Genomic DNA, 26,748 nt, shown 5'->3' with positions numbered 1-26,748 from the left:
AAACTTAACTGTGATAGTCTAATTAATCTGTTTTATCTCTGATGCTTAATGTTTCCTTGACCTGCCTAGGAGATTTTTGCCTACATTCAAGTCATGAAGATATTCTAAGTTTTCCTTTAAAAGCTTTATGATTGTAACTTTTATGTTTAGATCTACAATCCATCTCAAGTTAAATTTTATGTATACTGGAGATAGGGGTTGATGTTCTTTTTTTTTTCCCCTATGGGCATCCAGTTATTCCAACAATATCTGTTGAAAACCTTTCCTTTCCCCATTGGATTATTCAGGCAACTTTGTTGAAAATCAACTGATAATATAAGTTAGGGGTCTATTTCTGGCTCTCTATTCTGGTCCATTGATCTATTTATTTATACTTATATACACTATATGTACTCTACTATAGTATCAAACTGTCTTGATTTCTGTAATGTTCTAGTAACTCTTGAAATTGAGTAGTTAATTCCTTCAAGTGTATCTTTCTTCAGCTTTACTTTGTATATTATAGGTTCTTTGCACCTACACATACATTTTAGAATCAGCTGGTTAATTTCTGCAGTATGGCTGGTGGGATTTTCATTAGGATTATGTTGAATCTATGAATTAATTTGAGGAAAATGGATATGGATCAACAATATTGAACCCTCCAACCCATGTGTGTGGTGTATCTCTCATCTTATTTAAACTTCCTTTAATTTCTCTCAGCAAGGATTTATGGGTTTTAGTGCACAGGTCTTTAGTTAATTTATTCCAAAGTAGTTTGTGTTTTTGTTGCTTTTCTTGTAAGTGCAGTTTTAAAAATTTCATTGCTAATTATTAGCTGCTGGTGCATAAAACACAATTGAGTTTTTAAAATATTAATCTTACATACTGTGACTGCAAAATTCACTCATTAATTTTGTTAGTTTTTTTGTAGATTCCTTAGGATTTTCTGTGTAAATAATCATGCCATTTGAAAATTGAAACAGATTTACTTTTTCCTTTCTGATCTTTATATCTTTCATCTCATTTTCTTGCCTTATTAGAATGGCTAGGACTTCCAGTTCCAATAGAAGTAGTATGAGTGAACAACTTTGTCTTGTTTCTGATCTTAGGGGGAAATATTAAATATTTCATCATTAATATGATATTAGTTGTATGTTATTTGGAGATGCCCTTGATCGCTCTGAAGAAGTTTCCTCTACTCCTAGCTTGCTGAGAGTTTTTGTCATGGAAGGGTGTTGCTTTTTTTTTTTCCCCCCTAAAAAATAATCCTTCTCTCCTAGAAACAATGCCTTTCAAAGCTGCCACTTGAATCCCATAAACTTTAATGTCCCTTCCTTTTGGTTATATTACTCTGATCTGTAAAACTGTTTTTCAGAATTTTAAATTATTTAACAGCTTCATTGACATGTAATTCACATACCATATAATTCACCCGTTTAAATTGTTCAATTCAGTGGTTGTTAGTATATTCACAGACAAGTACAACCATCACCACAGACAATTTTTAGAACATTTTCATCACCTTAAGAAGAAACATGATATCCTTTAGCTATCACACTTATCCCTCCATTCCTTGTCCCCTGCCCTAAGCAACAACTAATCTACTTTCTGTCTCCATAGACATCCCTATTCTGGACTTTCTCATGAATGAAACAGAGTGTGGTCTTTTGTGACCTGCTTCTTTCTCTTAGCAGAGTGTTTCCTAGGGTCATCTATACTGTAGCATATATCAGTACTCCATTCCTTTTAATGGCCACATAATATTTCATTGTTTGAATATACCGTATTTTGTTAATCCATTCATCCACTGATGGACACTGGGTTGTTTCTACCTTTTGCCTATTGTGAATAATGCTGCTATAAACATTCATGTAGAAATTTCTGTGTGGACATGTATTTTTACTTCTCGTGTTCTATTTCCTAGAGTGGAATCCTGGGTGATATGGTAATCTTCTGTTTAATTGTTTGAGGAAATACTAGATTGTTTTCCTAAGTGTTGGGCTACTTTTACACTCCCAATGGCAGTGTATCAGTGTTCAAATTTCTCCACAACCTCACCAACAATTATTATCTGACTTTTCAATTCTAGTCATCCTGCTGGGCACGAAGTGGTATCTCATTGTGATTTTGATTTGCATTTTCTTTATGACTAATGATGTTGAGCATTGTTTCGTGTGCTTGTTTGCCACTTGTGTCTCTTCTTTGGAGAAATGTCTATTCACATCATTTGCCCATTTAAAAAACTGGATTGGGGGAGGAGCTTCGAGATGGTGGAAGAGTAAGATGCGGAGATCACCTTCCTCCCCACAAATACATCAGAAATACATATGCATATGGAACAACTCCTACAGAACACCTACTGAACGCTGGTAGAAGACCTCAGACCTCCCAAAAGACAAGAAACTCCCCACGTACCTGGGTAGGGCAAAAGAAACCAAAAAACAGAGACAAAAGAATAGGGACGGGACCTGCACCAGTGGGAGGGAGTTGTGAAGGAGGAAAGGTTTCCACACACTGGGAAGCCCCTTCGCAGATGGAGACTGCGGGAGGCAGAGAGGGGGAGCTTTGGAGCCACGATGGAGAGTGCAGCAATGGGTGTGGAGGGCAAAGTGGAGAGATTCCCGCACAGAGGATCGATGCCAACCAGCGCTCACCAGCCCGAGAGACTTGTCTGCTCACCCGCCTGGACAGGTGGGGGCTGGGAGCTGAGGCTTGGGCTTCAGTCGGATCCCAGGGAGAGGCCTGGGGTTGGCGGCGTGAACACAGCCTGAAGGGGTTCGTGGACCACGGCTAGCCGGGAGGGAGTCCGGGAAAAAGTCTGGATCTGCCTAAGAGGCAAGAGACTTTTTCTTGCCTCTTTGTTTCCTGGTGCCGAGGAGAGGGGATTCAGAGCGCTGCTTAAAGGAGCTCCAGAAATGGGCGCGAGCCGCGGCTATCAGCGCGGACCCCAGAGACGGGCATGAGATGCTAAGGCTGCTGCTGCCACCACCAAGAAGCCTGTGCACAAGCACAGCTCACTCTCCACACCTCCCCTCCCAGGAGCCTGTGCAGCCCACCACTGCCAGAGTCCTGTGATCCAGGGACAACTTCTCCGGGAGAACGCACAGTGCGCCTCAGGCTGATGCAATGTCACGCCAGCCTCTGCTGCTGCAGGCTCGCCCCGCATCCGTACCCCTCCCTCCCCCTGGCCTGAGTGAGCCAGAGCCCCCGAATCAGCTGCTCCTTTAATCCCGTCCTGTCTGAGCGAAGAACAGGCACCCTCAGGCAACCTACACGCAGAGGTGGGTCCAAATCCAAAGCTGAACACTGGGAGCTGTGCGAACAAAGAAGAGAAAGGGAAATTTCTCCCAGCAGCCTCAGGAGCAGCAGATTAAATCTCCATAATCAACTTGATGTACCCTGCATCTGTGGAATACCTGAATAGACAACCAATCATTCCAAATTGAGGAGGTGGACTTTGGAAGCAATGATATATATATATTTTTTTCCCTTATTCTCTTTTTGTGAGTGTGTATGTATATGCTTCTGTGTGTGATTTTGTCTGTATAGCTTTGCTTTTACCACTTGTCCTAGGGTTCTGTCCTTTTTTTTTATTACTTAAAAAATTGGTTTTTTCTTAATAATTATTTTTTATTTTAATAACTTTATTTTATTTTACTTTATTTTATCTTCTTTCTTTCTTTTTTTTCCCCTTTTATTCTGAGCCATGTGGATGACAGGCTCTTGGTGCTCCAGCCAGGTGTCAGGGCTGTGCCTCTGAGATGGGAGAGGCTGCCTAAATCATAATAAGGCCACAAACACCCCAAAACACACCACCAGATGTGGACCTGCCCACAAGAAAGACAAGATCCAGCCTCATCCACCAGAACACAGGCACCAGTCCCCTCCACCAGGAAGCATACACAACCCACTGAACCAACCTTAGCCACTGGGGACAGACACCAAACACAATGGAACTACGAACTGCAGCCTGCAAAAAGGAGACCCCAAACACAGTAAGATAAGCAAAATGAGAAGACAGAAATACACACCACAGATGAAGGAGCAATATAAAAACCCACCAGTCCTAACAAATGAAGAGGAAATAGGCAGTCTACCTGAAAAAGAATTAAGAATAATGATAGTAAAGATGATCCAAAATCTTGGAAATAGAATACACAAAATGCAAGAAACATTTAACAAGGACCTAGAAGAACTAAACATGAAACAAACGACGAACAACACAATAAATGAAATGAAAAATACTCAAGATGGGATCAATAGCAGAATAACTGAGGCAGAAGAACGGATAAGTGACTTGGAAGATAGAATAGTAGAAATAACTACTGCAGAGCAGAATAAAGAAAGAAATGAAAAGAACTGAGGACAGTCTCAGAGACGTCTGGGACAACATTAAACGCAACAACATTCGAATTATAGGGGTTCCAGAAGAAGAAGAGAAAAAGAAAGGGACTGAGAAAATAAATGAAGAGATTATAGTTGAAAACTTCCCTAATATGGGAAAGGAAATAGTTAATCAAGTCCAGGAAGCACAGAGAGTCCCATACAGGATAAATCCAAGGAGAAACACGCCAAGACACATATTAATCAAACTGTCAAAAATTAAATAGAAAACATATTAAAAGCAGCGAGGGAAAAACAACAAATAACACACAAGGGAATCCCCATAAGGTTGACAGCTGACCTTTCAGCAGAAACTCTGCAAACCAGAAGGGACTGGCAGGACATATTTAAAGTGAAGGAGGAAAACCAACCAAGATTACTCTACCCAGCAAGGATCTCATTCAGATTTGATGGAGAAATTAAAAGCTTTACAGACAATCAAAAGCTAAGAGAATTCAGCACCACCAAACCAGCTTTACAACAAATGCTAAAGGAACTTCTCTAGGCAGGAAACACAAGAGAAGGAAAAGGCATACAATAATAAACCCAAAACAATTAAGAAAATGGTAATAGGAACATACATATTGATAATTACCTTAAAAGTAAATGGATTAAATGCTCCAACCAAAAGACACAGACTGGCTGAATGGATACAAAAACAAGACCCGTATATATGCTGTCTACAAGAGACCCACTTCAGACCTAGGGACACATACAGACTGAAAGTGAGGGAATGGAAAAAGATATTCCATGCAAATGGAAATGAGAAGAAACCTGGAGTAGCAATTCTCATATCAGACAAAATAGACTTTAAAACAAAGACTATTACATTAGACAAAGAAGGACACTACATAATGATCAAGGGATTAATCCAATAAGAAGATATAACAATTGTAAATATTTATTCACCCAACATAGGAGCACCTCAATATATAAGGCAAATACTAACAGCCATAAAAGGGGAAATCGACAGTAACACAATCAGAGTAGGGGACTTTAACACCCCACTTTTACCAATGGACAGATCATCCGAAATGAAAATAAATAAGGAAACACAAGCTTTAAATGATACATTAAACAAGATGGACTTAATTGATATTTATAGGACATTCCGTCCAACAACAACAGAATACACATTCTTCTCAAGTGCTTATGGAACATTCTCCAAGATAGATCATACCTTGGGTCACAAATCAAACCTTGGTAAATTTAAGAAAATTGAAATCATATCAAGTATCTTTTCTGACCACAATGCTATGAGACTAAATATCAATTACAGGGAAAAATCTGTAAGAAATACAAACACATGGAGGCTAAACAACACACTACTTAATAACCGAGAGATCACTGAAGAATTCAAAGAGGAAATCAAAAAATACCTAGAAACAAATGACAGTGAAAACACAACGACCCAAAACCTATGGGATGCAGCAAAAGCAGTTCTAAGAGGGAAGTTTACAGCTATAAAAGCCTACCTTAAGAAACAAGAAACATCTGAAATAAACAATCTAACCTGACACCTAAAGCAATTAGAGAAAGAAGAACAAAAAACCCCCAAAGTTAGCTAAGGAAAGGAATCATAAAGATCAGATCTGAAATAAATAGACATTTCTCCAAAGAAGTTATACAGATTGCCAACAAACATATGAAAGAATGCTCAACATCATTAATCATTAGAGAAATGCAAATCAAAACTACAATGAGATATCATCTCACACCAGTCAGAATGGCCATCATCAAAAAATCTACAAACACTAAATGCTGGACAGGGTGCGGAGAAAAGGGAACCCTCTTGCACTGTTGGTGGGAATGTTAATTGATACAGACACTATGGAGAACAATATGGAGGTTCCTTAAAAAACTAAAAATAGAACTACCGTATGACCCAGCAATCCCACTACTGGGCGTATACCCTGAGAAAACTATAATTCAAAAAGAGTCATGTACCAAAATGTTCATTGCAGGTCTATTTACAATAGCCAGGACATGGAAGCAACCTAAGTGTCCATCATCAGATGAATGGATAAAGAAGATGTGGCACATATATACAATGGAATATTACTCAGCCATAAAAAGTAATGAAACTGAGTTATTTGTAGTGAGGTGGATGGACCTAGAGACTGTCATACAGAGTGAAGTAAGTCAGAAAGAGAAAAACAAATACCATATGCTAACACATATATATATGGAATCTAAAAAGAAAAGAAGAAAGAAGGTCAGAAGAACCTAGGGGCAAGATGGGAATAAAAATGCAGACCTACTAGAGAATGGACTTGAGGATATGAGGAGGGGGAAGGGTAAGCTGGGACAAAGTGATAGAGTGGCATGTACATATATACACTACCAAACGTAAAATAGGTAGTGGGAAGCAGCCGCATAGCATAGGGAGATCAACTCTCAGCTCGGTGCTTTATGACCACCTAGAGGGGTGGGATAGGGAGGGTGGGAGGGAGGGAGATGCAAGAGGGAAGAGATATGGGGACATATGTATATGTATAACTGATTCACTTTTGTTATTAAGCAGAAACTAACACACCATTGTAAAGCAAGTATACTCTAATAAAGATGTTTAAAATAAAATAAAAAACTGGATTATTTTTCTTTTTATTATTGTAATAGTTACTTATGTATTCTAAATACAAATCCCTTATTAGATATATGCAAAAATGTTCTCCCATTTTGTGGGCTGTCTTTTCACTCTCTTGTTTCTTTTGAAACACAAACCTTTTAAATTTTTATTTAGTCCAACTTCCGTATTTTCCCTTTTACCATTTTTACTTTTATTGCCATAGCTAAGAATCTCTTACCATAGCTAAGAGTCTCTTACCAAGTCCAAGGTCATGAAGAATTTTTTAATTTTATTTTTTATTGTGGTAAATTATGCATAACATAAAATTTTGCATTTTAACCATTTTAAGTGGACTTTTCAGTGGCATTAAGTACATTCACATTGTTGTTCAACCATCACCATTACCCATCTCCAGAACTTTTTCATCAAACCAAACAGAAACTCTGTCCCCATTAAACAGTAACTCCCTATACTCCACTCCCCCATCCCTGGTAAACACTGTTCTACTTTTTGTCTCTATGCATTTGACTATTCTAGGTACCTCAGATAGGTAGAGTTATACAATATGTGTCCTTTTTTATCTGGCTTATTTCACTTAGTATTGTCTTCAAGGCTTATCTATGTTGTAGCATATATTAGAATTTCCTTATTTCTTAAAGCTGAATAATATTCCAGTGTATGCATATCACATTTTGTTGATCAGTTCATCTGTTGATAGATATTTGTGTTGTTTCTTCCTGTTGGCTATTTTGAATAATGCTGCTGTGAACATTGTTGTACAAATATCTGTTTGAGTCCCAGGTTTCAAGTCTTTTGTATATATACCCAAAGTAGAATTGCTGGATCAAATGGCAAATCAATGTTTAATTTTTTGAGGAACTGCAAGGTCATCAGGATTTACATCTCCATTTTCTTCTTGGAGTTTTATAGTTTTTGCTCTTACATTTAGGTCTTTGATCCATTTTCAGTTAACTTATATGTATGTATACATGGTATGAGGTAAAGTTCTAATTTCATTGTTTTGCATGTGGCTATCCAGTTGTCCTATTACCATTGTTGAAAAGACTATTCTATCCCCACTAAATGGTGTTGGCAACCTTACAGAAAATCAGTTGACCACAGATGTATGAGTTTATTTCTAGACTCACAATCTGTTACACTGATCTATATATCTATCCTGGTACTAGTTTTGAAACTGGGAAATGTGAGTCCTTTTACTTTTTTCTCTATTTTCAGGATTATTTTGGCTCTTCTGATTCCTTTGCAATTCCATGTGAATTTTAGAATCACCTCATCATTTGTATAAAGAAGTCAGCTAGAGTTCTCTTAGGGATTGCACTGAATCTGGAGATCAGTTTGGGGAATACTGCTATCTTAACAATATTGTCTTGATCCTTGAAAGTGGTAAGCTTTTCCATTTATTTAGATCTTCTTTAACTGCTTTCAACAATGCATTGTATTTTTCAGAGTATAAATTTTGCACTTCTTTTGTTAAATTTATTCCAAAGTACCTTATTCTTTTTGATGCTATTATAAAAGAAATTCCTTTTATAATTTCATTTTCAAATAGACCATTGCAAGTGTATAGAAATACAGTTAATTTTTGTACATGATCTTGATCCTGAAACCTTGCTGAACTCATTTCTTAGTTCTAAAAGTTGTCAGTGGGTTCCTTAGAATTTTCTATGTATAGGATCATACCATCTGTGACTAGAAATACTTTCATTTCTTCCTTTCCAAACTAAATGTCTGTTCCTTACTTTTCCTGTTTAATTGCCCAGGATAGAACCTCCTGTACAATGTTGAATAGAAGTGGTGAAATCATAAATCCCTGTCTCATTCCTGATCTTACGGGAAATGATAGTCTTTCATCAAGTATGATGTTACCTGAGGGTTTTTTGTAGATGTGTTTTATTAGGTTGAATAAATTCCCTTGTATTTCTAGTTTGTTGAGTACTTTTAATCATGAAAGGATGTTCAATTTTGTCAAATGCTTTTTCTACATCTATTGAGATTATAAGGTGATTTTTGTTTTTATTCTATTGATATGATGTATTACATGAATTGATTTTCAGATGTTAACCAAACCTTGCATTCCTGGGATAAATCCCGCTTTGTCAAGGTGTATAATTTATTTTATATGTTTGCTGAATTTAGTTTGCTAGTGTGTTCTAGAGGATTTTGCTTCCATATTCATAAGAGATATTGGTGTGACGTTTTCTTGTACTGTCTTTGTCTACTGTTATTATTGGAATAATACTTGTTTCAGAAGGATTTGGGAAGTTTTACTGCCTCTTCTATGTTTGGAAGACTTTGTGAAGGATTGGTTGGTATTAATTCTTGTAATGTTTGGTAGAATTTAGCAGTGAAGCCATATCAGCCTAGGCCTATCTTTGTGGTTAGTTTTGAAAAATTATTGTTTTGAAAAATTATCTATTCAATATTTCTACTTGCTATAGGTCTATTCAGATTGTCTCTTTCTTCTTGAGTCAGTTTCAGTAACTTGGGTCTTCCTAAGAATTTGTCCATTTCACCTAAGTTAATTTGTTGGCAAATAATTGTTCATGGTATTCCTTCATAATTATTTTTACATCTGTAAGATTAGTACTAATGTCCCTCTTTCAATTCTGATTCTAGTAATTTGATTCTTCTCTTTTCTTCTTTGTCAAACTACCTAAAGGTATATCAGTTACGTTGAACTTTTCAAAGAGCCAGATTTTTGTTTCATTAATTATCTCTATTGTTTTCTGTTCATTGTTTCATTTTTTCCTGCTCTCATCTTCATTGTTTCCTTTCTTCTATTTGTAGGTTTAATTTGTTCTGCTTTTTCCAGTGTCTTAGGGTGGAAGGTTAAGTTATTGATTTGAGATCTTTCGTTTTTCTTAGTGTAGGCATTTACAGATACAAATTTGTCTCTAAGAACTGCTTTAGCTGCATCTCATAAGATTTGGTATATTGTGTCTTCATTTTTATTCATTGAAAAGTATTTTCTGATTTTCTGTTTGATTTCTTCTTTGACCCATTGGTTATTTAGGACCACTAGTCATTAGAATATATATGTTAGAATATCTATATATACACATAACATATATATAGTTCCATTCATATTTCTATTCTTTGAATGATTACTCATGAAATTTTTAACATCCGTATTAAACATTTATATTTAACAATGACTTATACCTCCACTTGAAAAATACAAGAATGTGAAAACATTATTTCTGATCACTTGCCTCTAAAATTCCATGTGATTGTTACCCATTATTTTACTTTAGTCCTTATTTTTAACTTCATGAATTAAGCATTAATGTTTTTCTTGCTTTTAAAATTATATTTACATATACATTGCTAGTTTATTTCTTCATCACTCTTCCTAAAGTATATCCTTTTAGAGTTTGCTTTAGTAAAAGCTTGATATGGTAAACACTTAATTTTTGTTTTACCGAAAAATAGCTTTATTTTCATTCTTGAAATGTGGTCAAGTGGGTTAACAACTATTCTTCCAGCATGTAAAGATGTTATTTCATAAATTTTACTCATTAATATATTATTTTTATTAATTTCCAATGAATAAAAGTCAAGACACAATATACAAAAATTTATGATTATAGTAATATAATTATATTTGTTATAATAACATTATTTCATTAATTTTTTTTAACACAATATCACTCTTTTCTATTTTCCTGCTTTTAAGATCTGCTTTTAGTCTCTGCTTTAGTCCTGCAGTTTCACTCTGATGTTTTTAGGAATGTATTTCATTAGTCCTAGAAAATGATCTTCAAGTATTGCCTTTGCCCCACTGTCCCTATTCTTTTCTGGGACTCCGATCAGACCCATTTAAATCTGAGTCTGTCCTCCACTTCTCTTAGTTATTTTTATTTATTTATTTATTAACATCTTTATTGGAGTATAATTGCTTTACAATGGTGTGTTAGTTTCTGCTTTATAACAAAGTGAATCAGTTATACATATACATATGTTCCCATATCTCTTCCCTCTTGCGTCTCCCTCCCACCCTCCCTATCCCATCCCTCTAGGTGGTCATGAACCACCGAGCTGATCTCCCTGTGCTATGCAGCTGCTTCCCACTAGCTATCTATTTTACATTTGGTAGTATATATAAGTCCATGCCACTCTCTTTAGTTATTTTAAATTAAACTTTTTCCATGTTAAAAAGAAAAAAATATTGTTTCCAACTTGTTCACAGCTTGGAAAAGTGTCTGGAGGAGTATATAAACAACTGCCCTTGGGATGGGAGCAGAAGTTCAGGTGGAGTCCCTGAAGACAGGGGAATGTAAGAGCGCCCCTCAAGGGCCACTGAATTCAGGAGGTCTCTAATCATGCTTGAGTGTGAGTCTTTCAAAGAGGTACTACCCGAGCCTGACGTGTAGAGGTTGGTCAGGTGGAAGCACATCTTCTTGATGCGTTCCACTTCCTGCTGTAGGAAGTGGTGCTTTCAGAAGTCACGGACACGAGGAGCTGTGCTGTCAGAGCCCAGAGGATGCAGATCTATTAGGGCCAGCTTCAGTTCTTCTCCTCTAAGGCATCCAAGGTGCAACCTGACTCATCTTGAGATGGCTTCTGTTTATCCTCAAAGAAGGCACCATCACTAAACTAGTTTTGCAAGGAGGCATTGGTGCCTTTGTGCTTCTGCCTTGACAACTTCCAGAAGTGGCACACACCCTTTAGAGGGCCACATTGTTGCAATTAAAATAGTAGCCCAGGGACTTCCCTTGTGGTGCAGTGGTTAAGAATCTGCCTGCCAATGCAGGGGACACAGGTTTGATCCCTGGTCCAGGAAGATCCCACATGTTGCAGAGCAACTAAGCCCATGCGCCACAACTACTCAGCCTGCACTCTAGCGCCTGTGTGCCACAGCTACTGGGCCTGCGTGCCCTAGAGCCCATGTGCTGCAACTACTGAGCCCACATGCCTAGAGCCTGTGCTCTGCAACAAGAGAAGCCACTGCAATGAGAAGCCCACGTACCGCAACGAGAAGCCCGCATACCACAACGAAGAGTAGCCCCCACTCACTGCAACTAGAGAAAGCCCGTGCCCAGTAATGAAGACCCAACATGGCATAAATAAGAAAGAAAGAAAGAGAGAGAAAGAAAAGAAAGATAGAAAGAAAGAAAAGAAAGAAAGAAGGAAAGAAAGAGAAAGGAAGAAAGGAAGAGAAATGAAGAAAGGAAGAGAAAGGAAGGAAGAAAGAAGCCCAGAGACAGGTGTTAGAGATTCACAAATGCAGCTTGGCCAGATAGTGGATAGTGAGTGGTCTTGGCCTCATTTGAATAATTCTGAAGGATCTGGGAGCTCTTGTTGGAGACAAGGCACTGGCCACAAAATACAGTGTTAGCTGGTCTTGGAGGCATGAGACGTGAGCTGGTTCAGAGGTACTTTGGAGGCTGAGGTTGGACAGAACATTGAAGTGTGGTCAGAGCCTAGAAGGAGAATAGTCCTGGGTTATCTTCCATCCAAATACTGTTGAATCAAAAGACAGATCTGTGAAGGCTGTCAAATGAACCATCTCATTTAATTTTTATCCATTGACTTGCCTCTCTATATCTCACTTTGAGTAATCAGATATAGCTGCCAATCTCAAACCTTGTCTTCAACTGTGTCTAATCCGTCATTTAACCAATTTTATTTTCCATTTCTTTTGTTTTAATTGACTCTTCTTTTAATCTGCCTAGTCATTCCCCCTTCTTTATTGGCCCAAAGTATAGTAATACAAATTATAGTGCAATTTTTGGCACCCACCCTCAGGACAGCCCTTTCTCTCCCCTTTGCTTACCATTTACTATTCCTAGATTTAGTTTTAATTCACTTGGGGGGAGGCTGAAAGGAGGTGGGACTTTTCAAGAACAAAAAAATCCATAAAGGTATGTTATATCTAGAGTATAGTTGGGTTTTTAAATTTAATTAATTAATTAATTTATTTATTTTTGGCTGCATTGGGTCTTTGTTGCTGCGCGCAGGCTTTCTGGAGTTGTGGCGAGCGGGGGCTGCTCTTCGTTGTGGTGCATGGGCTTCTCATTGCGGTGGCTTCCCTTGTTGTGGAGCACCGGCTCTAGGTGTGCAGGCTTCAGTAGTTGTGGCTCGCAGGCTCTGGAGCGCAGGCTCAGTAGTTGTGGCACACAGGCTTAGTTGCTCCGCAGCATGTGGGATCTTCCCGGACCAGGAATTGAACCCATGTCCCCTGCACTGGCAGGCGGATTCTTAACCACTGTGCCACCGAGGAAGCCCTGGGGTTTTTAAAAAATCATTTACTCTACCTTACTGATAGAATTCTCTGGGCCCCTTCATATCCTCAAGGACTGATAAACTCTTAAAATTCCAGTATTTGGAGCAAATGTTTGTTGAATTTAGGCTTACTATTTTATAAAAGGAAGGGAGAGTTGGTATATTCATAGACACATGAAGGTACAGAGAATTACATTTCAGTAGACTAGTGAAAAAGTCTCAAGACCTCCATCATCAACAAGAGGCCTGGAAATAGCAGATGTTCAACCCTAAACCTTGACACTGGGTACCTGAGTCCTATCAGTGGCACCCCATTGTTTTTAGACAGTGAAATCTTCAATGCAGCTCAAAGCCATGCGAAGTCCGGCCCCACAATCAACTCATACTATTCTCTCTTTCTCATTGCCTCCCCCCGCCTCCCTCCCCCTCTTTTAAAAGAGAGTTTATTTTTTAGAGAAATTTTGGGTTTACAGAAAGTTCACAAGATAGTATGTGTAGTTCCTAAACACTTCCTCTTCCCCAGAGTTTCCCCTATTCTTAACTTCTTGTATTAGTGTGGTACATTTGTAAGGTAAGTCAATATTGCTACTTATTATTTTTTTTTAATTAATTAATTTTGGGCTGCGTTGCATCTTCGTTGCTGTGCACGGGCTTTCTCTAGTTGTGGCAAGAGGGGTCTACTCTTTGTTGTGGTGCGCAGGCTTCTCTTTGCAGTGGCTTCTCTTGTTGCGGAGCATGGGCTCTAAGCATGCGGGCTTCAGTAGTTGTGGCACTCGGGCTCGGTAGTTGTGGCTGTCAGGCTCAGTAGTTGTGGCACACGGGCTTAGTTGCTCTGCGGCATGTGGGATCTTCCCGGACCAGGGCTCGAACCCATGTCCCCTGCATTGGCAGGTGGATTCTTAACCACTGCGCCACCAGGGAAGTCCCAATATTGCTACTTATTATTAAAGTCCCTAGTTCACTTTGGTGTTCACTGCTTGTGTTGTACAGTTCTGTGGGGTTTCACAAGTGCATAATGTCATGTATCTAACATTACATTATCATATAGTCTGATCACCCTAAAAATTCCATGCCCCAACTTTTCACTCCTTCCCCCATCTCTGTTCCCCACTCCAAACTCCTGGCAACCACTGTTCTTTTTACTATCTCTGTAGTTGTACCTTTTCTAGAAGTCATATAGTTAGAATCATACAATATGTAGCCTTTTCAGACTGGCTTCTTTCACTTAGCAATGTGAATTTGAGGTTCTCCCATGTCTTTTTGTGGTTTGGTATTTCATTTGTTTTTATCATTGAATAATATTCCAATGTATGGATGTTCCACAGGCTGTTCACCGACCAGAGGAGCTCTTGATTGCTTCCAGTTTTGACAATCATAAATGAAGCCACTGTATACATTCGTGTGCAGAATTTTCTGTGGACATAAGTTTTCATCTCACTTGGGTAAATATGTAGGAATGTGATTGCTGGATCATATGATAAGACTAAGTTTACTTTTGTAAGAAACTACCAAACTGTCTTCCAAAGTGGCTGTACTATTTTGCATTTCTACCAGCAATGACTGAGAGTTCCTTTGTTTCCATACTCTCACCAGCATTTGATATTGTTAGTGCTGCAGATTTTAACCATTCTAATACATGTGTAGCAGTTCTCTTGTCTATTTTTTAATTGGATTGTTATTGTTCAGTTTTTAAGAGTTCTTCATACATTTTGGAATGTACAAGTCTTTTATCAAGTGTGTGTTTCACAAACATTTTCTCCCAGTCTGTAGCTTGCCTTTTCATTTCATTTATAGTGTCTTTTGCAGAGGAGGAGTTATTCGTTTTAACCTATTTTTTCTTTCATGGATGATGCTTTTGGTGTTGTATCTAAAAACTCATCACCAAGCCCAAGTCATCTAGATTTTGGCTTGTGTTATAGCTTCAAGAAATTTTAGAGTTTTGTGTTTTACATTTAGCCTGTGACCTATTTTTAGTTAATTTTTGTGAAAGCTGTAAGGTATGGATTAATTTTTTTGCATGTGGATGTCCAGTTTGAACATCTGTTGAAAAGGCTATCCTTTCTTCATTGAATGGCCTTTGCTCTTTTGCCAAAGATCAATTGGCTGTATTTGTGTGGTTCTATCTCTGGGCTCTTTATTCTGTTCCATTGATCTGTTAGTCTGTACTTTTGGCAATACCACACTGTCTTGATTACTGTACTTTATAGTAAGACTTGAAGTCAGGTAATGTAAGCCTGCTGATGGTGCTTTTCTCGTTTTGTATTATGTTGGCCATTCTGGGTCTTTTGCCTTTCCATATAAACTTTAGAATCAGTTTGTCTATATCCAAAAATAACTTCCTGGGATTTTGACTGAGATTGCATTGAAATCTATGGATCAATGCATATTGTGCCATCCTGACAATATTGAGTCTTCCTATTCATGAACATGGATTATGTCTCCATTCATTTAGGTCATCTTTGATTTGTTTAATCAGTTTTGTAGTTTTTCTCAGATCCTGTACATATTTTGTGACATACCTAATTATTTTATTTTTGGGCTACTAATGTAAATGTCATTATATTTTAAATTTCACATTCCAATTGTTTATTGCTGGTATATAGCAAAGGAATTGATTTTTTAAAATTTATTTATTTTATTTTTGGCTGCGTTGGGTATTCGTTGCTGCACGCGGGCTTTCTCTAATTGCAGTGAGCAGGGGCTACTCTTCGTTGCAGTGCACGGGCTTCTAGGCATACGGGCTTTAGTAGTTGTGGCACACAGGCTCAGTAGTTGTGGCTCTTGGGCTCTAGAGCACAGGCTCAGTAGTTGTGGTGCAAGGGCTTAGTTGCTCCATGGCATGTGGGATCTTCCCAGACCAGGTCTTGAACCCATGTCCCCTGCACTGGCAGGCGGATTCTTAACCACTGCACCACCAGGGAAGTCCCAAAGCAATTGATTTTTGTGTATTAACCTTGTATCCTGAAACTTTAATACAGTGGCTTATTAGTTCAGGAGTTTTTTGTTCATCTTTGGGATTTTCTACAACAATAATCATGTAACTGGGAACAAAATCAGTTTTATTTCTTCCTTCCCAACCTACCTGTATACCTTTTACTGTTATATTGCATTAGCTAGAACTTCCAGTATGATGTGGGATAGACGTAGTGAGAGATCCTTGCCTTGTTCCTGATCTTAGGAAGAAATCATCTAGTTTCTAAACATTGAGCACAGTGTTAACTGTAGACTTTTATAGATTTTGTGTGTGTATGTCATGTTGAGGAAGTTCCCCTGTATTCTAGTTTGCTGAATGTTTATCATGAATATGTCTTGGATTTTGTCAAATGCCTTTTCTGCATCTTTTGATATCATATGACTTCCTTAGCCTATTGCTATGATTACATTAATTGAACCAGCTTTGCATACCTGGGATAAATCCCACTTGGTCATGGTGTATAATTTTTTACTATATTGCTGAATTCTATTTGCTAACACTTCGTTAAGAATTTTTCTATCTCTAATCATGAGAGATATTGGTCTGCAGTTCTGTTTGTGTTTTTACTGTCTTTGGCTTTGGTATCAAGGTAATAAAACAAATTGGGAAGTTTTCCCTCCTCTCTCCTATTTCAGGAAGAGTTTTTATAGTCATGTTAATTCTTCCTTAAACAGCTGGTAGAATTCTCCAATAAAACCATGTAGGTGTGAAGATTGCTTTGTGAGAGTTACAAAATTACAAACTCAATTTCCATAATAGTTATATGGTTATTCAAATTATACATTTTATATTTGATGAGTTGTAGTAGTTTGTACTTTTTGAGGAATTGCTGCATATAATCAAAGTTGTCAGATATATGTGTAGAGTTGTTTGTGGTATTCCATTATTATATTTTTAATGTCTGCAGGGTCTATAGTAATATCGCTTATTTTATTTTTGATGTTAGTAACTTGAGTCTTCTCTATTTTTCCCTTTCAGTCTTGTGAGAGGTTTGTCAATTTGATTGAACATTTCAAAGTTTTTTGTTTCATTTGTGTTTCTCAATTAACTTTTTTCTGTCCCATTTCAGCTCTTTATTTTTGCATTCTGCTTGAGTTTATTTTGCTTTTTTCCCCCTAGTTTCTTGAGGTAGTAGCCTTGATTTGCGATCTTTCCTCTTTTTAATTGAAATATAGTTGGTTTCAGGTGTACAGTAGTGGTTCATATATATATATATATATATATATTTTTTTTTAGATTATTTTCCCTTATTGGTTATTACAAAATATTCAGTATAGTTCCCTGTGCTATACAGTAGGTCCTTGTTGGTTATCTGTTTTATATACAGTAGTGTGTATATATTTTCACTTTCATTCTGTTAAACATATATCTTAAAATTTCCCTTGAGACTTAACCCATGAATTATTTAGAAGTGTGTTGTTTAGTTTCTAAGTGTTTGGAAATTTTCCTTTTAGCTTTCTGTTATTGATTTCTAATTGATTCCATTGTGGCCAGAGGACACATTTTATATTATTTCAATTCTTTTCAATTTGTTGCGGTTTGTTTTATAGCTTAGGAATGGTCTATCTTGACATATATTCCCCAGGTACTTGAAAAGATTGTGCATTCTGTCATTGTTGAGTGGAGTGTTTTTTAAGTGTTTAGATCACATTGATTGATTGATGGGATGATGTTGAGTTCTATATCCTTGTTTCTTTGTGTTTTTTGGCCGCACCACATGGCTTGTGGGATCTTAGTTCACTGACCAGGGATTGAACCCGTGGCCTCAGCATGAAAGTGCAGAGTCCTAACAATTGGACCGCTAGGGAATTCCCTTTGCTGATTTTCTATCAAATTGTTCTATCAATTGTTGAGAGAGGGATGTTGAAGTCATTAACTATAATTTTATATTTGTCTGTTTCCATTCATTTCTGTCAGTTTTTGCTTCACATATTTTGCATCCTTATTACTTTGTACATAAAAATTTAAGATTGCTGTCTTCTTAGTGGATTGACCCTTTTATCACTATGAAACATCCCTCCCTATCCCTAAATTTCTTGCTCTAAAGTCTACATTATTTGATACTAATATAGCCACTCCTGCTTTTGATTAATGTTTCAAAGTATATCTTTTATTCCATCCTTTCACTTTCAACCTCCCTTTATCATATATTTGAAGTGAGTTTCTTACAGATACCATATAGTTCATATAATTGGGTCATATTTTTAATGCACTGCCAATCTCTGTCTTTAATATTTAGTGTCTTGTTATTTAATGTAATTATGATGTATGCATATTTAAGTCTGCCATTATTTTTTATTTTCTGGTTCTCTATGTTTAACATTTTTCTGTTTTCCTGCCTATCTGTGGGTTAATTGAACATTTTTTTAAAATTCCATTTTGATGTATCTATCGCATTTTTGAGTGTACCTCTTTCTATAGCTTTCAGAGTGGTTGCTCTAGGTGTTACCTTATAAGTACATAACTTGTCACTGTCTACTGGCATCAATATTTTACGTTTGAGTGAAGTATAAAAAACTTACCTCTCTTTATGCCCTTGACCCTCCCATTTATAATTGTCTTATTTCCTGTATATACATTGAAAACCACAATAGACAGCTATAATTTTTGCTTCAACAAACGTAATTTAGAAAACTCAAGAAAAATACAGTGTACTGTATTTATCCATATTTTTACTCTTTCTGTTCTTCCTGATGTTTCAAGATTCCTTCTTTTATCATTTCCTTTCTGTTTCAAGAACTTCCTTTAGTCATTCTTTTAGGGCAGGTATGCTGGAAACAAGTTCTCTTAGTTTTCCTTCATCTGAGAATGCCTTGATTTTCCCCCTTCATCCCTGAAGCATATTTTTACTAGATATAGAATTCTGCATTGGCAGTTCTTTTCTTTCAGAATTTGAAAAGTGTTGTGCCACTTCCTTCTGGCCTTCATTGTTCCTGATGAGAAACCAGTTGTAATTTTCTTTTACACACATAAAATGAGACATTTATTATGCCAAAGAATGGGCTTTATTTTTCATTTTCCCAAAACACTAAAATAGCACACGGCATAGTAATTTAGCACACAATATAAACTAATATATGCAGTCAGACAATTCTGAAATTGGTTAAGTCTTACTTTGGGACTCCTTAAAAACTTACACTCTTAAGTGCCTTTTATCAAAGTTATTAACACACAACAAAAGGAGTTAACCCAGAAAAATCTAAGTGTAAGAGATACCTTGACTCCTATAAACTGGAAACCTTCTATAAGGGAAATACTTGATTTGCCTCTCTATAACTGAGCAACGACAGATAGCCTCAAGCTCCTTTTTATTTCAAATAACACTGCTAGGGTTCCTAATTAGAGAAAGGTTTATCTAAAGGTAAGGTTAATGTTGCAACTTTCACTGTAGGGCCTCCATTTATTGCATTTGAAGTGGAAGGAAAGGCATGTGAGAAGAGAAATCAAATTTTGTTGACCAAAATTATTCTACAAAATGTAGAAATGGGGCTTCCCTGGTGGCGCAGTGGTTGAGAGTCCACCTGCTGATGCAGGGGACACGGGTTCGTGCCCCGGTCCGGGAAGATCCCACATGCCGCGGAGCGGCTGGGCCTGTGAGCCATGGCCGCTGAGCCTGCGCGTCCGGAGCCTGTGCTCTGCAATGGGAGAGGCCACAACAGTGAGAGGCCCACGTACTGCAAAAAAAAAAAAAAAAAAAAAAATGCAGAAATGGTAACAGCTTACCATCAACTCAGCCTGGCTCAGAGCAAGTACAGAGGGGTTGATTTTACAAATATCTACTTCCATTAGATGGTCAGAGACAGTCTGGAGAGACAGTATCTGGGACCGTAGCCCTTTAGAATGGGTGTTGAAGGCATATTAAATGCTTCATGTTAAATCTTTAGGGTCTAATCTGATATTTATGTAGGATATATCAATATTCTCCTTGAAATGGTTTCCCAATCCTGAATGTCTTTCAAGCACAATTAAAAAGTCAAAAATTTCCTTCCATATCAACCAGCTTTCCATGAATTTGAATTCCACTTACTTTAAGTCTATCTGGTCATACAAACCAAAGCAGGAGCTTCATGGCTGCATGGTTTGCATCCAGACTTAATGCAAAAGAAATCATTTAGGACTTTTAAAATTAATCTATTTTTATTGTTCTGCTTGTACCTTAATTATGACATAACAGATTTGCAAATTCAAAAGCTTGTAGAGCCAGTAATGCCAGTGTTATCTGCAGATCATTTGAGGTACTTTTTTCACATGAAAGCATTTTCTTGTATTCTACTGTTTGCTCTGAAAACATGAGCTTTGAATGGCCAGGAAAACACATTTTGTCTCATCATTCAAGAATATTTGGGGATGTGCTGCAGCAGTGTAGACAGGATGGAATGCAGGCAAGACAGTTCCAACTCAGAGTCTAGCCTCTCCAGAAAAGCACTTGGTGGTTCAGCCTCACAAATCCCCATTTCTGACCATTTTTGAGAGGATGGTAGTCCTGACTCCCCAGGCTCTCCTTTGTGGCTCTGTCCTCTGTGGCTCTCAGTGGCAGTGGGCCCTCCTCCCAGCCAGTGCCTCACCTGAGCTTCTCCAGTGCCACAGGACACCCCAGCAAAACACTCTTTTGCAGGAGCAAAGAACAGATCCAGTCTTCCTCTGAACAGCTGCTGAAGCTGAATTTCTTCTTATTGATTCTTGCAAACATGGAAGTGCTTTGTTGCCATCGTGAAGCAAGAAGCTGACCTCACTCAGATCATTTTCATTTCCAGTGTTAACTCCTCATTTTGTGAATTACCATTTACATCAACTGCAAGCTTATTCGTCCTGGAAGTTATATCTGATGGGCAAGGGCTCTCCTGTGTTCTGTTAAGTCTATACAGTATTTTGTCTGAGTCATCACCTGCTCCCTTCTCTTCTGCGAGGCGGATGCTGAGTCCCTGACTCTCTGATGTCAGGTGTTCTCTGATGCCCCGAGCCTAAGGACACGTCTGTCAGTCCGAGGAAGGCCTTCGACGGATCTCAATATGAACCTGCATGTGGACTTTGAGCATCATGGAAGCTATGATGAAGACGTAGGGGAAGTTGATGCGCAGCCACCAGGCCAGGTCTAAGACAAGCAGTATTTGGGTCAGCCCCTTGCAGAAGACCCTGTAGGAGCCGGTGGTGGCCGAGTATAAGAGCCAGACAGCCCCACAGAGCTGCTGCCATATAGACCCACCACCGTGATGTCTCCTGGCCTCTGCCCTGGCAGGTAAGATGTCATTTCTGACTGCTTTCAATAATTTTTCTTTTTTGGTTCCAGAAGTTTGAGTATGATGTGCTTTTGGTGTGGAATTTTTTTAGTTTATCCTGTTTGGAGTTCATTCAGCTTTTTGAATCTATAGGTTTTTATGTCTTTTGATAAATTTGGGGAATTTTTTTAGAAACTATTTCTTTGAACACTTCTTCATCCCACACCATCTTTCTCCTCTCTTCTGGAATTCCAATGATATGAATGTTATATGTTACAGTCTCAGATTTTCCTGAGGCCCTATTTTTTATTATTTTTCAGTCTATTTTTATCATTGTTCAAATTGGCTAATTTCTATGGTTCCATTTTCAAGTTCACTGATTCTTTCCTCTATCCTCTTTATTCTGTTGTTGAGCTCATTCTTGGAGGGTTTTTAAAAATTTGTTATTGTATTTTTTTAGTTTTAAAATTTTAAATTGGTTTTTCTTATATATCCTACCTCTTGGTTGAGACTTTCTACTTTCTTGCTGAGACTTTTTCATTTATTTCAAGTGTTCATAATTGTTTGTTGAAGCATTTTTATGATGGCTGCTTTAAAATCCTCGTCAGGTAATTCTAACATTTGTGTCATCACCGTATTGCTGTTTGTTGGTTGCCTTTTGTCACTCAAGTTGAGATCTTCCTGGTTCTTGGTATGATAAGTGACTTTTCATTCAAAGTGATTTTTCATTGAACATTTTGGATATTATGAGAATCTGGGATCTCATTAAATCTTGTGTTTTAGCAGGCCTCCTCTGATACCTGTTTTTTTTGTTTTGTTTTGTTTTTTCTTTTTGTGGTACGCGGGCCTCACCGCTGTGGCCTCTCCTGTTGCAGAGCACAGGCTCTGGACGCGCAGGCTCAGCGGCCATGGCTCATGGGCCCAGCCGCTCCGCGGCATGTGGGATCTTCCCGGACCGGGGCACGAACCTGCGTCCCCTGCATTGGCAGGCAGACTCCCAACCACTGCGCCACCAGGAAAGCCCTGATACCTGTTTTAGCTGGCCTCAGGTACTGTTCCAGCTGGGGAACAAGACACTGCCTCGTTACAGCCAGATGGAGATGGATGTTCAGGTTCTCCTCTCTGCCTCAGTTGACACATAGAGGGGAGGGCTCCTTGTCACTGCTTGGTAGAAATTGGAGTTCAGGCTCCACAGTAGGCTGTGCTGACATAATTCTGGCTAGGAAGGGGAGCACCCTGATGCTCTTCATGTATTCTCCATTGACAATGCAGAATGGTAGATGGAAGTGCATGAATGGCCTCAGTTCTGCTGAGAAGTGGGAAAAAGTTCTGTCAGTTAGGCTTCCTCTGACACTTCCTAGTGGAAGGGGCAGGGCACCTAACAGGAAACGGGAGAGGAGCCATGTTAGCCCAGGTGGAGATAGAAGTCCAGTGTTCGCATGTGTTCTCCACTCACACTGCGTTGGGAGAGACCCCCTTTACCACCTGACCTACTGGAGCATTTTGTTGTAACCTGGAAAGGGTGAAAGTCTAGGCTCTATACATTATCTTTGCTGGTAGGGTCTTAGTTTTGTTGTTGTTTTTGTGTGTTTGGCTTGAATAGAGGGTTTATTACATAAAAGTTTCTGTCTTGTAGGCTGCCCCTTTCCTGGTCCATTGGCTAAAGGGAGTAGGCTTTTCTTGGGCCTTTCTTTATCGGCACTCAGAATTTCCAGGTGGCTGCCTTTTCCAGTAATCACTATAGAATATAAGACCAATAACAAAATCCAGGGAACTTACCACTGTATTGTTCCTTGGTTCCCAGGATTCCCCTAGCCAGTCTGCCTTCTCTCTTCCCCCTTTCAGAATTTTATATTTGTTTTATATATCATGTTCATGGTTTTTAGCTGTACTTAGCAGGAAGAATAGGGAAATGTTTGTGTACTCCATATTTTGGAATAAGAAGTCCTTTCTATTTTAGTGTGATGGTATTGTGGTACAGTCTTTAAAGACATATATTACGTCTGGGGTGAACTTCAAAAAACTGGGGTGGGTAATAGGTAGGAATATGGAGCAAACGAGATTAGCTATGAATTAGTAATTGTTGAAGATGGGTGATGTATGTAGGTTTATTACCCTACTTTATTTTTGTATATGTCTGAAATTCCCCTTAAAAAGAAAACCATTTCCTGACTACCCAGTCTAAGTCATGTTACAAGCTCTTGTCTGTGTTCTCCACTACAGTGTAAACTTGATAACAAGGACCCAGTCTATCTTGGTCACAATTACAGCTCCAAAGCTTAAAACTGACTGGTATATGGCTGGCATTCTAATTACTATGTTTCCTCAAATATAAGATTCCATAGATTATAAAATACATTTATTTTATTACCATTAAAAAATACTGCAAATTAAATTATGATATACCACCAAGTTTTAGAAGTATTTGGATTCCAGATGCTACAATGTGAAAAAAAATATTTTAGAATTAATGAAATATGGTATCTGTGGAATAAATGAATACTCTAAAATACTGCAAGGTCAAGATTCTGATGACGATGCTTCATACATGTTCAAGAGCAGATCAGGGTATATTTTTGAGAGTATTATCAATTCTACAGTGAGTATATTTCTTCCAAAATATTGAAATTTTTTATGCCCAACTTTATAGGTTCTTGTTACAAATCTTAATAGAAAATGCAACACTCTGCCATGGTCTCCCATCTTTTCACCACCAAGGACCCTTTTATTATTTTATCCCCAAGGTTCCCATATTTTGAAATATTTTGATGCCAAGTAAAATTTATTTTTTCCTTGATATCAAGTAAAAGCTAATTTTCATTTTTCATCTATTAAATGTATAGTTTTCAAACTGAGGCAATATAATTCCAGCTAAAATAAACATGACCTTCTACCTACCCTGTGTGGACTCACCATAGGGAAAAGTAACATTTCTATTAGGAAATCTACTTTTTAGCGTCCAGTGCCACTTTCTCAGAATCCAAGAACCAAAGATGGCAGGCACTTGAGATGATAGGAATCAAGATGGCAAGAAGCCACATGCCAGCTCCTATATTAAGTCAAGAAAGGGCATTTAGGTAGCCCATCTAAACGTTATAAGTTAGGCCATTTGTTTATACAAGTCTCCAACAGAGAAAGTTGTGTAAGGGCATTAAACACTCTGGTGAACTGACATTGTCCAGGGGCCTATTCGAATTTCTAAAATTGTTAGCATAAAAATTCAATTCGTTTTTCTAGGTTGAATTGCAACACAGTAGTGAAAAGAAAATGATATTTGTGGGGTTTTTTGCATCACCCTCTCTCTGTGCCTCAGTTTAGATCTGAGTGCAGAGGACAAGTCATTCATCTTTGCATCCCTGAGCAGACAGTTCAATGGTTGCCCAGAGAAGGCACTTGTGTTTGTGAATATGTGAATGAATGGAAGGACGGTGGTCCTCAGAACCTTCAAGACATCTTCTTATTTGAGCTCTCTTGAGGGAAGATGGAAACTAGGAAAAGGAAATGAACAGGAAACATGACCTCAGGAACCTGGCAAGGAAGAAAAACTAAGGCATCCTGAATTCTCTTTACCTTTGGAAAGTTCCTTATGCCTGTGACCATTTCTACATGCCTAACACCTAATGTGGAATAACAAATCTATATGCAAAAACTTTAACCAAATACCTAAGACACACATTTTTAAAATGAGAGCATGGGGCTTCCCTGGTGGTGCAGTGGTTGGGAATCCGCCTGCCAATGCAGGGGACACAGGTTCCAGCCCTGGTCCAGGAAGATCCCACATGCCACGGAGCAACTAGGCCTGTGCACCAAAACTACTGAGCCTGTGCTCTAGAGCCCACGAGCCACAACTACTGAGCCCGCATGCCACAACTACTGAAGCCCATGCACCTAGAGCCTGTGTTCTGCAACAAGAGAAACCACTGCAGTGAGAAGCCCGCACACTGCAACGAAGAGTAGCCCCCGCTCTCTGCAACTAGAGAAAGCCCGTCTGGAGCAATGAAGATCCAACGGAGCCAAAAATAAATAAATGAAATAAATTAAAAAATAAATAAAATGAGAGTATGTATATTAGGTGGTACCAAGGGGATCAAAATTTCTTTATTCTCTTCCTAGAAAAATCATGTAAACATTAGCACAGATCTCTCCTTATCCCCCAGGTTCAAAATCATCATGACCTGTTAGCCCTACATTTAAAATAAACAGTCAGGAAAAATAAAACCAGTTATCAGATGAACAGTTTTGGTTGTCTTCTTTGGGAAACCTTGCACTTTAAAGGCTCAGTAGGTCTGTGTGAATCTGGTGAGGAGGGACTAAGGGACTCCAGTGGGCACGGAGCACAGCAGTGGGTCAGTGGATTCCGGCAGTTTGTTCTAATAAGTATCACATTAGGACCCACTTCCAGCCCCCAAAGGACAGCATTAAATATTCTGAGCTCACGTTCCAGGAATGGCTGGTCTTTCCCTTCCCTCCAGAAAAAGGACTGGGGCAGATCCACAGGGTTGAGAGGAGGAAGGACACACCTTCTTAACCTTTGTTTGTCTTTAAAGCAGACTTCCTAGGATGCACTTCTTCCTTACATCAGAAAAAAGCCATGAATATGCAGCCACATGGATTGGAGAAGACAGAAGAAAACAGGTGAGAATCTATGCAATTGCTTCTCTTCCTGTTGAAGTGTTAAAGAATATAATCCAGTGACTTTTTTGTTCCGTCATATTCTTGGAGTGGGGCAACTTAATGCTTGGTTTCCAAAGCAATATATTATTGGCTAAGTACCTGACATAGCAATCCTGGAGCTTGGTTAGATCTTCTTTTCAATCTCGCTTTCAAATACCTATCTTCTTGCCTTTAGTGTCACTTCAACCAGGAAGAAAAGAGGTAAGTCTCAGAGACCATTTAATATACCCCACTGATAACTAGTTATTTATGATGAAGAATAAGCTGTACTACGAACTTGGTAGAGAACAAGAGTGTCAGAACCTTTGCTCTATCAGATTACAAAGTAAGTCTCCTTTCATAATGAACTCCTGGAAGTTGAGATGGTACTCCCTAACGTCTGGGCATCTGTTAGCCCATGGGTAAAACGGGCTAAAATATATAAAGCAATGAGCACAGTCCCTAGTGTACAGTAGGTGCCCCATACATGTTTCTGGTCAACTAAAATAGTTGGCATTTATTAAGGACCAACTGAGTGCCAGACCCTATGCTCGTTGCTTTATATACAGTATTTCTTGGTAGGTGCTAATAACCCATTTTCTAAATGAGTTAAGTAAGGCTCAGCAATTCAGTTTATCCAAAGAAGGTTAAAATGTTAGCTGGGGATACAGTTAGCAATTGAACCCAGCTGGCCTGATTTTAAATCTCACGCCCTTTCCATTAGT

General features: G+C 38.3%; 1 protein-coding gene across 1 annotated transcript; it reads right to left on the bottom strand.

The window, feature by feature from the left end:
• Positions 1-19,897: 19,897 nt before the first annotated feature.
• Positions 19,898-21,347, bottom strand: FAM220A (family with sequence similarity 220 member A). Its single transcript, XM_060286007.1, is given in 4 exon segments — positions 19,898-20,459; positions 20,462-20,506; positions 20,509-20,820; positions 21,170-21,347. Coding segments are annotated over 4 exon segments (684 nt in total). The 3' UTR covers positions 19,898-20,310.
• Between the last annotated feature and the right edge of the window lie 5,401 nt (positions 21,348-26,748).

The sequence above is a fragment of the Globicephala melas genome, chromosome 16, assembly GCF_963455315.2.
Source record: "Globicephala melas chromosome 16, mGloMel1.2, whole genome shotgun sequence".
In the NCBI taxonomy this organism is placed as follows: Eukaryota; Metazoa; Chordata; class Mammalia; order Artiodactyla; family Delphinidae; genus Globicephala; species Globicephala melas.
Note: the sequence above shows the minus strand (reverse complement) of the source record. Positions and strands in the feature narration are given on the sequence as shown.